The 15,743-nt window shown below is 34.8% G+C and overlaps 1 protein-coding gene across 8 annotated transcripts in view; it reads right to left on the bottom strand.

Annotated features, from left to right (window-relative positions):
* The window catches only part of PCDH11X (protocadherin 11 X-linked), a gene marked incomplete at both ends in the record, with an annotated part of 692,182 nt that overhangs the window by 317,036 nt on the left and 359,403 nt on the right, over window positions 1-15,743 (bottom strand). For 3 of the 8 annotated variants that reach the window (XM_079909949.1, XM_079909954.1, XM_079909952.1), the window contains one exon: window positions 12,231-12,260. The exons of 4 other annotated variants lie outside the window; for them this stretch is intronic. In XM_079909949.1, coding sequence (XP_079766075.1) covers window positions 12,231-12,260 — 30 coding nt within the window. Of the gene's footprint in view, window positions 1-12,230; window positions 12,276-15,743 lie in introns of all 8 variants that reach the window. One more of the 8 variants, XM_079909951.1, reaches the window with a different exon arrangement.

Below are 15,743 nucleotides of genomic sequence, written 5' to 3'. Positions count from 1 at the left end.
GAATTGAATAAAGTAGTTCTCAAAGTTGGCTCTGTATTTGAAACATGTAGGGAGCTTAAAAAACTACCAATGCCTGGGTCCCACCCCAGAGATGTTGATGTAATTGCTTGGAATGCAAAATGGACATTGCCAGTTTTCAAAAGTCCCTAGGTGATTCTAACACGCAGCCAGAGTTGAGAAGTACCAGAAAAACTCCCTCCCTACTCAAGAATCACTGTGCAGTGAGCCACATTAGCTGACTGATGATCATAAGGACATTGGGAGAAGCAAATGGACTAATTGAGCATTTGCTATCTACTTGTTTCACAAAGCCCAACAAAAGCCAAAAAGCTTACCCACTAGCAACTTTTGTTTACTAAGTTTAAATGCATTGGTTTCTGCCATGAAGTGTGTTTTTTTTTTTTTCCTGCTGCAGGTGGCTTCTTTGCTCAGTCTTGTAATGGGATTTCCTGTTTTGCAATACTCACTGCAATTTTTATGGCTAATTCAAAGCATAATGTTTTAAATCAATTTAACACCCAGACAACTTTACATAGGCATTACAGAGATGGTATCTTCTCATCAATAAAAATGATACACAACCTGTTCCGGAGTTACACAGCAAACAATTCCCAGCAATCACCTTTATTACAGAATATGAAACAGATCTCAGAGACAGTTCTTTAATGCTAGAGATTTACAGCACTGCATTCACAATTGCTTACTATGGAAAAGACTGAAGGTCAGTATTTGAGATTTGCTCCACTACACATCTTGCTTTCAAGAAAATAAGGAGGATAATCTGTCATGTTAGTAAAGAGTTACACTGTTTGAAGTATTATGCACTTCAAGAGAAAACCCAACTCTTAAATCAATGTTTAAAGTATATTTGGATAACATTAGCTCTCATTCATAAATAATAATACAAGCTGTTAAAGGGTATCTGATAAATACTGTAGGCCAAGAGGAGGCAAATATAATGGGAAGGGGTATGAAATTTAAACAGAATAAAAATACACTGGCATATGTGTCTGATATAAGCTAAAAGAGACCAAAATATAGGTGCTCAAAAACATAAACAAGAAGCCATTATATTTTAAAGAAAGGTTAGTGAATTTATGGAAGCTCTTACCTCTAAATGAGTAAGCCTGACAGAAAACCTAAGTACAAGTGAGTGGACTTTATTTTTATTCAAGAAAAATATTCTAAATAGGTTATTATAGTAAACTAAGCTTGTTATATAAGGTTGAATTTTTGGTTTACATATTTATTTTCCTTACTATACAAGGGGGTCTTTGAAGTCAAAGAAACTATCTCATTCCTTTAGATATTTTCATTACCAAGTACAGAGTTTGATACATAGAAGGCATTCCATATATGTTTGTTAAACAAAGGACAAATTTTCATTAAATATTTACTAGGTTTCAAGTAGTGTGTTAGGCATAGACTAAAGGAACTTATAAGACATCTTGAATTATTAATTCTTTATATCTCAACATTAGACTGTAAAATTTATGCTTTAGTGTCTCTAAAGCATAAAAGTTAATCCTATAAACTTCTTTTAAGCAATTAAGAAATAATTCAACTAAATGAAGAAGACTAGTTTCACAGGGATCCTCAATAAATGGGCTAGGAAATTGACTAACATATTCATAATTTTTTGGTAAAATAACAAATGATGATTAATTCTTAGAGGCTTCCCTGTGAGTCCCCTCGGAGTTAAGTAGGATACTTGCCTACTTTAAAAATTAAATGCATGAGGGGCAAATATGTGAGAAGTAAAGGAATACGAGGAAGTATGCCAAAGATAATGTTTCTAACGTAATCATCACAAGATATGAGACTTTGAAATCTCAATTCTTATTTATAAATGTCTCAATATCTGATTCAGCAACCGTTGCTAACTCTACTGAAGAAATGTATGCTCAGAAGAAAACTTCTTAACCTTCCAATATAAATGTTTCTTGGTAGAAAAGAGATGGCTCTAAGTCACTATTACCGAGGACTTATACTGCACTCTTAAATCCAGATATTTTGTCATAGAAACAGACAAAATATTTGAATCAGTACTCTCATGCATTGCCAAACTTCGTTCACCTCCATAGGTCTAATCTACTTATACCATTTATCATTAGTGTGTGCTTGTTCTAGTCCTCAAACCATACTGCCTAAGGGACATAACACATACAATAAATATTTAAGAAAAGATAATAAAGGAGCTTTTGATGATTGAAAGACTCAATGAAAAGTCTACATATCTTACTACTATAAAGCTTACAAAATTATGAATATTAGAAAACTATGAAAAACTGGCATCATTGCAAAAGAACATGGTATAACACATGTGAAGATGACATATATTCAGTAGAAACTGCAAAAGAATCTGTCCCCTGCTGGTGGCAAGAAAGCAATAGATCATAGAATAACTAAACCTCAGCTCAGCCACGGAGAAAAACATATGATTTAATGAAATAAACATGATTTGTCTAGTAGTCCAAAAGAGAGTGGTCAACGTTATCTCTATAGCAATGATATTGGCAAACGTTATTAGCAAACATTATCCAATAAATTGCCTAAGAAAGTTTCCTCTCCGAGTTACTTTCAGAAATCAAAAGATATGAATTAAGAAGGTGATACACCTGAAACAAACACAATATTGTATACTTTGATTAAAAGAATAAATAAATAAATAGGAAAGTAAAGTAAAAAAAAAAACCCACAAAACTAAACTTTAATTGCGTGAATTATATCTCCAATAAAGCTGTTAAACAAAAAGAAAGTGAAAGAAAATTTAATCTTTTTATCCTAAAATAGGGGAATTTTACATTTCAAAGGTGTCATGAATTCAGCAGTGAGGACAGCTATGTCACTGTTTCTGATATGAAAATCTAAGTTTAGAATAGAATTATAATTGTTTCAATTGTTTTGTTGAGATCAGAAGTATAAATCCTAATCTGAGCTCTATAGTTTGGAGTATCGATTTCAATGTATCAGTTGTTGAGTTAGTCATAGACAGTAGAAGACAAGGCTTCTAAATTATGTACTGACTCAGATGGCATTGAATGAACAGAAGCAAGGACTTTCAACAGTTGCTAGAAAAAATGAATGGAAAACTGCCCAATCTGTGAAAATGGAAAGAGTATATATGCGAAAGGCTGAATCTGTAACTACATCTAACACTATTGTAAAGCTAATGACCTGAGAATAGTGTATTTAATACACATAAGAGTGCTATTCAAATAAACCTTGAAATTACTTTCTTCTTTTCTACTGCTTTGAATAAAATATATTTTGAAACCTTTTAAAACCTTGACTTATTTTACTTAATATATCACTGTCTATTGTTTCCCATACATTCAGAAAAGGGCATAGAGCTGAAATGAATATATATGATTTTATTTCAGACCATCCTCAATACTATGCCACACACAGAGTGAAAACACCTGCTTCTCAGAGATCTAATGGGTGAATTTTGATGCTGCAAGGTGAGACAATGGTAGGTAGGAAGGCTTAGAACATTTTCAAGGGAGGTTTAGAGTCTTTCAGTAAGGGATGAGAAAAGGACGCAATGTGATCATATAGCCACACCCCCTCTACTTTTTTGGTATAGGAGCAAAGAAAAATAACATTTTTATAGAAATAAAGAGTCCAAATTGGACAGTTCAGTCACCTGGGACCTTACAGAAAAATATATATATATAAAAAATATTCAGAGCATCAGAGTTTTACAAAGAAGACACCTCTCAGCATTGATTTTCCCAGGATACTTCTATGCACACTAAAGAACAGGATTACAACTGCCTGAATTAGGCTAAGGAGTAGTTTACCATTTGTGCCACATATTTCTTTCTGTTTTACGTGAAGTCAGAGGACCCTAAAAAGAAGATTTTTAAATCCCTGTATAATCGAGCATTTGCTATTACATTAGTAGAATACTTCACATTTTATTCTGGAAAATTTGAAATCAGTTTCCTTTGGATTAAGTCAGTTCTGTTAAGCTCTTATCAAAATATGGAAATTTAGGGCTTCCCTGGTGGCGCAGTGGTTGAGAGTCTGCCTGCCGATCCAGGGGACAGGGGTTCGTGCCCCGGTCTGGGAGGATCCCACATGCCGCGGAGCGGCTGGGCCTGTGAGCCATGGCCGCTGGGCCTGCGCGTCCGGAGCCTGTGCTCCGCGGCGGGAGAGGCCATGGCAGTTAGGGGCCCACGTACCGCAAAAGAAAAAAAAAATGGAAATTTAAAACAAGACAAATACACTAAATGTCTATAAAAAGTGAAATATGATAGGTCCTAGTGATGAGGTTCAGGGCAGGTCACCCCAAGATACACTACTTCAGTGTATTGATTATTTGGAATTAAAGTAACTTAAGAAATAGCAAGTGCAAGAAGAACACTCTGACCCTCCTTTGTCCCCCTAAAAACAGGAAATAAATCTCCAATGTGAAAGGTATCTTCCCTGTACAAGGAGAAAGATAGAGATCCTCATCACCAGAGAAAGGGAATTCAGGGCCAAGAAAGTTGTATACAAAAACTTTGTTACTTCTTTACTAATTTTACTACCCTAAGCCCAAATCCCTTTGTCTTGTCAATTCTTTACAAATTTATTGTTTCTTTATCTAAAAGATATAAAAGCTGCCGGCTTTGGTTACTTCTTTGAGCATCATATTTTTATGAGCTCCCATATGTACAAACTTAAATTTGTTTTTCTCCTGTTAATCTATCTTATGTCAATTTAATTATTAGACCAGCCAAAGAACCTAGAAGAGAGAAAGGGAAAAGTTTTCCTCTCCTACACTAGGAATCGAAAGAATACAGAAGAAATATGTACTTGATTAACATGAACTCACAATCCAGTTGTGAACATTATATTTATGGGTAGCAATGGATGGACAGATCACAGAAGGCTTTATAGAAAAAGGTTTCCAGAAATACTGGGAGAAGAGCAGTGTTTAAAATGTCAAATGTAACAGAAATTCTGGAGCCAGTGAGCAGAAAATCTTGGACAAATGATGAAAGGATTATATTTTAATTGGAAGTAAAAATAACAAATTATAGCAGGGAATATGTAGTGAGAAAATGCAGTTAATAGAGAGATGATTCTCTCAATTTAGTAGTGAATTACAGCAATGGCTGAAGAGGATATATTCTACTTGGGGGGTGGTTATTTCATATTTATTTTCCTTGACAAATGACATTTATGTATATTTAAAGGAAAAATGGAAGTGGCATGTATAAAGAGACTAAAAAGCTAGATATTTCAATAACTGAAAGGGAACAAATGAGATACTAGAAAGGAACTCAGAAATATATTGGGGTTACAAAGGTGGTCTCTATCTTAGGAGAGTAGGACCTAAAGTTATCTGCTGGTAATTCAGGGTTGGAAATTGTAAAAGGAATTTGAAGATGGTTGAAAAGGTTTGGGATAGTCATTCAAGGCCCAGGATAGAAAGTTAATGGAAAGGAGCATAAAAAGACTTCTGAACAATACCTAGAGCCACAGCAGAAGTTTAATACTATGAATGTGTAGTAAGCTAGATTTTGAGTACAATTTTGTAATTTCTTTTTTTTTTTTTTTTTGCCAAAGAGTGTTCAGTGACCTGTGGAGAATACAATCTGTGAGGGGACTACAGTTGGAAATTGGCACCATAAACAGAGTGAGAAGCCAAGAATGAAAAGTCAAGGATAGTAATGATGAGATGGGGAGAGGAATGTAACCAGGAAGGAATTTCATAAGGTGGGATGAGCAATTAGAGGATCTAATGAAGGGAAAGTTCAAGTTCACAAGAGGATAACACAAGGCGGATAATAAAGTTATGGTCATAAAAAGAGAGGACAATGTTCAAAATCATGGAGTCCTTGTAATCACGTGAAAATAACATCCAGGGAATGCACATATGTACATATAAGGGCAATAGAATCAACAAACCGAGCAACAAAAATCAACAAAATCCAAAACAGATCAACAAAAACAAACATGTAAGACAAAACAGATATCGATTTGTGGTGATAGCTACATTAACAGTTTTAACATTGAATAGTGCAAGCAGAAGTCTTGAATAAGCATAGAAGGAGAATCCAAAGATCAAACCAAAGATGTCCTTTAAAATCTGTCACTTTTTTTGCCACTAACTAAATTTTCAGTCACTACCCATTGAGTTAAATAATCTATTCCAAAGCAAAATAAGAAGTTGTTAAGACACTACCAAAGGACTCAGTATACCTGCAGTACAATGTCCCTGGAAGATCACATCTATGGAACATATGTAGGAAAAAGGTAAATAGGTTTGCTTGTAGTTGGTAATGCTAAATTAGAACTCTTATGTGATTTAACTTTCTCATAGCATTACTAACATTCAACTGAATGCCTGATAAGGAAAACTGGTTAGTATAGAAGAAATAGCATTCACAATTGCTATAGATTTAGCTTCATGCATTTGTTAGATTATCATGTTGCAAAAAGTATGTATGAAAATAATCCTTCATTAAAGCCAAGGCTTGTGGATACATCTCTTCAGAAACGTAACCTTAGAATTAGTTTCATTTAGAGAAAACCTTTAAAAAATATCTCAACATGCTGTGCCATATTCAAACTTCTAAATTATACAGTTAGGACAATTTATGATGAAGAAACTTCCCAAAGTTTCTGGATTGTTGAATAGGATAAGGGAAGAAGAAGTAGCTTGGAGACACCAGTAAAATGTTACTTTAATATATGTTCCTTTGAACATTCTCATTGCCTCCCTCTTCTTCATGTAGCCTTGGAGCAAATGGTTACACAAATGACAGGAGTCTGGAAGAAGAGAGGCCAATAACAGGCAATGACTTTTATTTGCTTTTTTCCTATAGCTATTCTTTCTGCTACCAACTAGCCTAGTCTGAAAGAAAACACTTTGTAAATTCACCTCAGGCAAATATAAAGAAATAAGAAATATACTCTTTTGAGAATCTCAGTCAGCTCTGTTTCTGCCAACTTCAGTTTAGCACTTTGGTGAACATACTCTTTAACAAGCATGGCCATTTGTGCAAACCCTGAGGGCAATTTAAACTCAGGCTTAGCCAAAGGGGAGGGATTTAAAAAAAAATCTACGTGGAAATTTTTAGGTTAGTACTAACTTAGGGAATCAGTTTGTGTTTAAGCAAGAAATGTTTGTTTTATATTAACCAGGTTCAAAAATTGTACTTCTCTCTTTTAGTTGAAAACAAACATTGCTGTCACCAATCTATTAAGTCACAGGTGGCTATGTGTTGAAATGTATTTTCCCTTTAATTAACTCTTAGCCATTCCATACTAAAGAATGAATGAAGTATGGAGTATGACATTTGCTTTTATTCTGCTCTTTGAATGCCACTAGCTTCCCTGTGAAATGTAATCTTTTAAAAGAGAGGTAGAAAAACATGTCTATCTATCTCTGTACCTTAAAACTCTGATTTGGAATCTAAAACTAGTCTTGTTTGGTGAGGTCTCTGAAGTCATTTAAATGCAAATAGCTGAGGAAGTCTTTGAGAAATTATAGGTCCTTTGAAGTTTGAGACTCTAGGTCCTTTGATGTTTGAGACTTTAGGACAATAAAGCATTCATTTAGATACTTCATTCTTAGCTAAGTTAATATGTGGCCCTATTTTTTTACAAATGCAGGAAGCTTATATTTTTCACTTACTCTGAATTAAACTGAACATAAAAGTAATATTTTATAATTTATATTAAAAATACCTAAATAGGTGAGGTTCAAGAGATTAATTCGACTTTTTATGGAGATATTTGCAGTAAATCCAAAGTTAATGAATATTCTGACACTTAATATATTTAAGGTTTATAGCTTCTTGAATTTAATATTCAAAATACCCTTCAAATACATAAACGCAATGAACCAAAAATAAAGGGTGTCAGAGGACAGACCTAATATCCATGGTATATGTTAACCATATTATATCAGACTAGGTATAGAATGCATATAGACTAGTGAAAAGGGCTTCATAATAGGTCTGTAGCATCATCAGAGTTGACAGAAGTAAATTTTTTAAAAAATATTATTCTTCCAGAAGCATCTTAAAACATTAAATATATTCAGGGTAATTACTAAAATACAATAAAACTATTATTTTGATATAAAAGAAGTATTTGTTTTATGATTCAAGTTTTTCTCTTTTATTTTTTTTTTAATTATTCTGGATAGATTGCCTGGGTTCAACTCATGGCTTTTCTACTGGTGAGCTCTATAATCTTAGGCAAGCACTTAAGCTCTCTGCACCATGGTTTCCTCATCTGTAAAAGAGTTCATAGGATTAAACTATGAGTTTATAGGACTAAATATGTAGTAGGTATAGACATATAGATATAGATGTAGATATAGATATAGAAGTATACACATATGCACTTATATGTATACACACACACACAGTGCTTGGAACAGAGTAAGCACAATATTAGTAAGTTAATTTTACTGTGTTTACTTTGGTATAGAACAGTATTGGGAAAAAATGACCAAGTGCTCACAGCTGTCCCTTTCTTATACTCTGCTTTTGAGACCGGAGAGAAGTGGGCAGGGCACAAGAATTAAAAGAATGACACAGCCGTTGAGAAAAACAGGATACTACAAAAACTGGTTAGAACCTACTAGGTCCAAGACGGTGGAAGATTCAACTTCCAGTAGACCTTGAGACTCATTATACACTCATTGTAATACATTAACATCTAAATGACACACCCACAGGCATGACAGTTCAGAGGCTGACAATAAAAGACCAAAAGTTGGTGGTGCCCCAACTCCTGGAAATCTCTGCCCCTTCCCCCAAATAGTTGGAATAATCCTCCCACTTGTTAGCCTATGAAATTACCCAGCCCATAATAACTAACAACCCATACCCCAGGGCCCTCTTGCCTTCTGAGATGGCCCAAATTCTATCTATGGAGTGTGTGTCTCCCTGAATAAATCGTCCTTCACTCTACTTTGACTTGCTCTTGAATTCTTTCCTGCATGAAGCCAAAGACCTTCGCTTGGGAACCCATCCCAGGGCCTTGCCTGAAACCTGGGATATGATCATTCTTTGGCTCCCTCCTTTTCTTACAACACTTTGTCTTGACCAAACTTTAGTCAGGAATCTCTCCTTCCTACAGGCTCCTGAGCTCTGCTTGCCACCAAGTAATGAGCAAGCACTAAAAATGTGGAATGCATCCCCTTTATCAGGGTCTCTTGGGAATCAGCTGACCACAGCAAGACACTTTTCCTGGTGGACCCCACTGGCCACTTATCTGGCCTGTCCGGTTTCTTCTTAAAAGATTCTGCTTATCTCTGCTTACCCCTTTTTACCTTAAAAAAAGAAGCACCTTTTTTCTGTTAGATTTTAAGACCTTGCAGATTTCTGAGGTCAGAGCCTTTTCTCTATTCTGAATAAAATCTCTAAGTCCAGATTTGGTTTTATTTGACCAAAAAAAAAAGTATCCATCACTAAAAAACACACTTTCCATTGCTCCTTATATTGTGATTATATTACTGTTTTAATATTCACAATTGAAGTGGTTTATGTTAAAGTTTCATGACCCAGGTGTTTTCTGAGTTCATCCCAGAGTGCTGTGTACAGTCTTAATTTTTTAAAACAAAAACACTTTTCTATTTATAGAATAACTATACTAGATAAAATCTGCCAATATTTATGTTCTTCAAAATTCCAACATTTAAATAACTGAGCAACAGGTCCTTTCCTAAATTTACCAGAATGGTTGAGAATGTTAGAACACCTAAAATCTGTAGAGCTTCTCTCTCTCTCTCCCTCTCTCTTTCACTTTACATAGCTAGTGACATTTCATTCCCCTTGCTTCCCTCCTTTTAATTGGAGAAATCTTCTATAAACTTTTGCCTTCTCGGAGGAGTTAATTCTCAAAAAGTCATCACTCCAAGGTCACAGTGATAAGATGGTTCAGACGGGCATTTGAAAACTCTCAGAAAGGTATACTGAGTGAAAATTCTCTAATGCTGTTATTTTAGTTTATCTCTCAAACACTAATGAAAATTCATTTTGACATTCTAGTCAGGCTCCGTTTTCAGGTAATTCTCACACTTGATAAAGCCATCCAGGGCTAACAGAGTACTTCTGGCATAGTATAGACCACCCTTTGGCAAGTTCTTTTTCAAAGACAAAATTTGGTCTCTCAAACTAGAAAAACACTCATATTTAACCTAGCATATAGTTATAACAACATTTTGGTTCCAAACCTCAAAACATGGTGAAGAAACCAAGGCATAAATTCTAGAAAACAAATGTCAGTGAACAGCTAAATAACTGTTTATTTTTAGTGGTGGTGCAGTTTAACCAATGAGGTAATTAAAATTTAACAATATGTGTGACATAGTTTATTTTTTTAATGGTAGAAAACCGAATTTTTCTAGACAGCTAGACTGTTCATATATATGTGAGCAGAACTTAAAACTTTCACATTGAAGGAGGCCAAAATATACAATGTGAAAAATTATCTTCAATAAATGGTGTTGGGAAAACTGGACAGCTACATGTAAAAGAATCAAACTGGGATACTTTTTCACACCATATACAAAAATAAACTCAAAATGGATTAAAGGCTTAAATGTAAGACCTGAAACAATAAAAGTCCTAGAAGAAAACATTGGCAGCATGGTCTTTGACATAGGTCTTAGCAATATTTTGGGGGGTCTATTTCCTCAGGCAAGGGAAACAAAAGCAAAAATAAACAAATGGGACTACATCAAACTCAAAAGTTTTTGCATAACAAAGGAAACCATCAACAAAATAAAAAAGGCAACCTACAGAATGGGAGAATATATTTGCAAATGATATAACTGATAAGGGGTTAATATCCAAAAGAACTCATACAGCTGTCAAGAAAACAAACAACCTGATTAAAAAATGGACAGAGGAACAGAATAGACATTTTTTCATAGAAGACATACAGATGGTCAAAAGACACATGAAAAGATGCTCAACATCACTAATCATCAGGGAACTTCAAATCAAAACCACAATGAGATACCACATCACACCTGTCAGAATGGCTATCATTAAGAGACAACAAATAATGAGTGTTGGTGAGGATGTACAGAAAAGGGAACCCTTGTGCACTGTTGGTGGGAATGTAATTGGTACAGCCACTGTGGAAAGCAGTATGGAGTTTCCTCACAAAATTAAAAATAGAACTGCCATATGATCCAGCACAAAAACACTAAAACACTATTTCATAAAGATATATACATCCCAATGCTCATTGCAGCATTATTTACAATAGCCAAGATATGGAAGCCAAATAAGAGTCCATCAAATATTATGAAATAATAATGGAATATTACTCAGCCATTAAAAAAAGGTCATGCCATTTGTGACAACATGGATGAATCAAGAGGATATTTTGCTAAGTTAAATAAATCAGACAGAGAAAGACAACAACTGTATGATCTCATGTGTAATCTAAAAATCAAAAACAGACTTCAGAGAACAAAAAGGCAGTTGGCAGAGGGGAGGAAAGTGGTTGAAAAAGGTGAAGGGGATTAAGAGGTAGAAACCTCCAGTTTTAAAATAAATAAGTCATGCTGATGTAATATACAGCATAAAGGATACGGTCGATAATATTGTGATAACTTTATATGGTTACAGATGGTTACTAGACTTATCATGGTGGTAATCATTTCATAATGTATGCAAATGTCAAATCACTATGTAATACACCTGAAAGTAACATAATATTGTACATCAACTATATTTCAATTAGAAAAAAATTTTTGCATTGAAAGATGACATTCTAAAGCCCAGTTTCTCAGAGAACATCAATTTACTGATTAACCATGTTTAGTTTATGCTATTTTTCTCTGTGACCTTATCAGACATCATCATGCTTCATATTCACTAACTTTTGCTGTCACTGTTAAATTGTAAATTGACACCAAAATGGTCCCTTTTATTGCTAAAATTTATCATAAAATAACTGTATTACCAGAATATTCACGAAGTGATGCTGTCAGCAGTATGTTGTTTTGGCACAGTGGGAAAAGAAAGTGTTGATGAAAAATAAAATAAAATAAGACTTGAAAATTGCTTCCAGGACTGTGTAAGTGATACAAAATGTAGAGACAGCTCAGCTTGAAGCTCTTTTGAAGCAGAACTACAACATATGTCATCTTAAATACTTACAGTTTTAACTCCACTTAGTAGCTACTGTGGCTTCAGAAATGCAAGAAAAAAATCACAACGTATTTTGAAATCAATTTTCTTTGAAATTTACAATCTTACCTTTCCTGCCTTTTTTCCCTCGGATTTCTGCTGATTTAGGATAAAGTGGAGGCAAAGGAAGCAAAGGAAAACAAAACAAAACAAAAATCAGCTCCAATTTGTTATTGCAAATATACTTTTTAAAAAACATGCCAAAATTCCAAGTGCAATAATACACAATTTTGTTTTTCTAATGAAACTATTTTCATCTGTTGCATTCTTCAGTGGTTTCAGGAAAGGGATATAACATTGTAAATCTCATACAGCAATATGTAGAGCCATATAAAAATCTTCAATGGTCATCAAAAAGTCATTAAATCCTTAGCTCACATAGGCATTGGCCAAGAAAAGACATATTTCCAATTAGATATTCCCTTATTTATTTTCCATCCATTTTTAAATGGATGAGTCTTTATCTCAAGCATGAACACATTTCTTAAAAAAAAAAAACTAGTTTAGTTGGAGATTCATGAATTAGGAGTAAACATAAATATCTATACAGCTTTGGATACTCTCTCTAAATATTAATTTTTGTGGGTCTTAGGAGCACCTAATTCAATTCTGTTCAACTAAATAATTTTTGCAGCCAACCTGGTAAAATTATTTTGTTCGTTTTTATTTAAGACTTCTTTTTTCCCCCATTCAACCTCAGGAAATGGGGTAAATTGATTTTGAAAACTCCAGAAGCATTTAGGCCATTTGTCGCTTGGATTCATTCTCCTTTGTAGAGGATGAATACATCACATGATAAAAGGATCACATGTCTAACATTTCTAGTTAATGATGCTCCCAAGTCCTTTCTCCTCAAAATTTACCTCAGTTCCATGTCATTGCTACAGTTATGCAAAAGTTTCTCTGAGCATCAGAGAAAATTGGGGAGGAGATAGAGGTGAATTTGAAATAAGGGTATATACAAAGAGAGATACAAATGTAGTAAGAGGATGAATGCTGTTGTTTAGTGGTTTGATATGATTTCAGATCTATTTGTTCATGACAAAAATTGTTTTGATCTAAGAATACAGTTGTTTTTATAAGTAAAGTTGTTTCAATAAAAGTATTGAAGTTGTTGTGTCAGGATGTCATCATCAACATCTGCGGTTGCTGACAAGCACTCAGTAGTAGCTCAACTGCTGAGGGGCACCACCAGGGTCTTATCAATAAGAACATATGAAGAAGCAGCTATGGCAAGGGGACATTAGAGTATAAATACCCAGAGTGTGTGAGGACCATCTGAGAGTGTTTGGTCTGGGCAAGATGACTCTTTGCTGATCTAAATAGCTCTCTGAAGACTTTGGGGTATTGGCTCCTGCCTAGGAAGGTGGATCTCTGCTCAGCAGTGGTGAAAACCATGAAGCAGCCCCAGGGAAGGAGATTATCATGCTTGCCAGCCTCAATGCCTTCATTTCCTAGCCATGTGCTCTACAACAAGAGACTTTCATCTTTGCGCTGGCAGCTGGACATTAGCTCTCAGTTGACTAAGCTCTCTCTCTCGAGAACCAGCTCATAAAAATGTTAGGGAGTCATTGACTGAAACCTTGACCAGGCATGATGATAACCTCTTGCCTGAGTTGTCTTGCAACAGGAGGTCTCAATGAAGAATGTGGTGCTGCCACCAAAAACTAACCAGGAATATTTGGGAGGGGCCAAATGAAGGAGGACATGCCAACCCATAGTATGTCTTGTAAAACTAACCTGGAAGAATTTGGGAGGGGCTAAAAGAAGGAGGGAGGAGACGACATGTCCTGTCCACCTCCCAGAAACCCTCATGCTGGAATCCATCTTGGCTGAGAGAGGTGAATGTCACCAGGGAAGACACTTAGTTAGATCAAATATGGGCCATGCAAGATGATTGTCCAGAGATAACCCGGAAACTAATCCCATTACCATAAAACCTGAGACCACAGGCCATGTAGCAGAGCAGTTCTTCTGGGTTCCTTTACCCTGTTGCTCTCTGCCTGGGTGCCCATTTCCAATACAGCCTTTTGCTTTGTCAGTACATGTGTCTCCTTGGACAATTCATTTGCGAGTGTTAGACAAAAGCCCACTCTAGGCCCTGGAAGGGGTCCCCCTTCCTGCAACAGAAAGGTACACCACAACTAAATTTGGACTTTATTCCTTTCATCGTGCCCTTTGCCTGGAACAATAGTGTAATTAATCAATCATTGGTTTGGAGTATGTTATTTCTTTATTGGCTTATTAAAGGACATTATCTTGTATGTTATTGGCTTGTGAAATTATAATTCCCACAGTAGACCTGTGTTAAATAAAATATTGGCAAAGATAATCTCAGTCTCTGAGCATAATTTGCCTTGAAACAAAACAAAGGCTCTGTATTTTGTTATTCAATGACTTATTCTCAGACCAAAAAGGGTATAGTTTTTTTCCTGTCATTTTAATATAACGTGAGTTTCCAAAATTGACTTTTGAGGAAGGTATCCAGACATGGTCACAAATCTATTATCTAAGGAAATCAAAGTGTGTTTTTTTCTTTCCACTTTGGGTAGTTATTTTTAGCCTAAGATATTCTTATTGTCCTTATGTGTTGATCAAATTCAGCCATCAGTGGCTCAGTGATAGAATTCTATTTGTCTGTGAAGGCATAGCCTGAGGATAATGCCTTGAATAATCTCTTTCAAGAAAGTGTCCTTGGATTTTAATATCTTTAAACAATTGGTATTTACATCTCTCTCTATCATGAATGATAATTCTTAAATAACAGGTTAAAAATTTTAACTTTCCAACAGAAATAATATCATGGACAAAAAACCCTCAAAACTTTACCCATATTTAAGAATATAATATTAAAAATTACCATTCTTTATTTTATAGAACCACGATAGATCTTTTTATATTCCCTCCATTAGAATTTACTGTCAAGAAAACAGTAGATTTTAGTTAGATGTTTTACCACTTATTACTGAGCAATGCAAAATCCTCAGCAAGACAAGTGAAGATGTGAAAATATTAATTATATCTATCTTGGTAAATTAGTGAATTATTGAAAAAGTAATGAAAATATTTAAGGCTAGTCAACGTATTGAGAGTACCTCTTTACCATTGCAGTGAAAAAAGACAACTCCAGAATGTGTTTATTTCCCTAAATTATATATTTTAATTAAGAGCATTGCCTATGCTGTGCTCCTTTTGTCCTTGTTTGAGAATTTCTATTGAGAAAGTTTAAAATAGATCAAGTGGGAAATATTAAAATGATAGTCTTTGCATTTTCTACACCACACAGACAGAACACAATCTGTCACCATAAGTGGGCCCTATCTCATGACAACTAGACGAGCATTAGAATTAAAAGAAAGCACAGAAATATATTGGCAGGCATGTGAGTAGGTTGGCAAATTGATACCAGATTTGATGATAGAAACATTTAAAAAAAATCAATTCTGGAAGGGGAAAAATCATGCTGAAAAGCAATTTCTATTTTAACGGAGACATGGATTTTTATCCCCTTATTTTAAAAATGACTCCCAAGAGGCCAAAATTATATCAACAAAATCACTCTTCAAACTAAATTATATATAG

The sequence above is a fragment of the Stenella coeruleoalba genome, assembly GCF_951394435.1.
Source record: "Stenella coeruleoalba genome assembly, chromosome: X".
Classification (NCBI taxonomy): Eukaryota; Metazoa; Chordata; class Mammalia; order Artiodactyla; family Delphinidae; genus Stenella; species Stenella coeruleoalba.
Note: the sequence above shows the minus strand (reverse complement) of the source record. Positions and strands in the feature narration are given on the sequence as shown.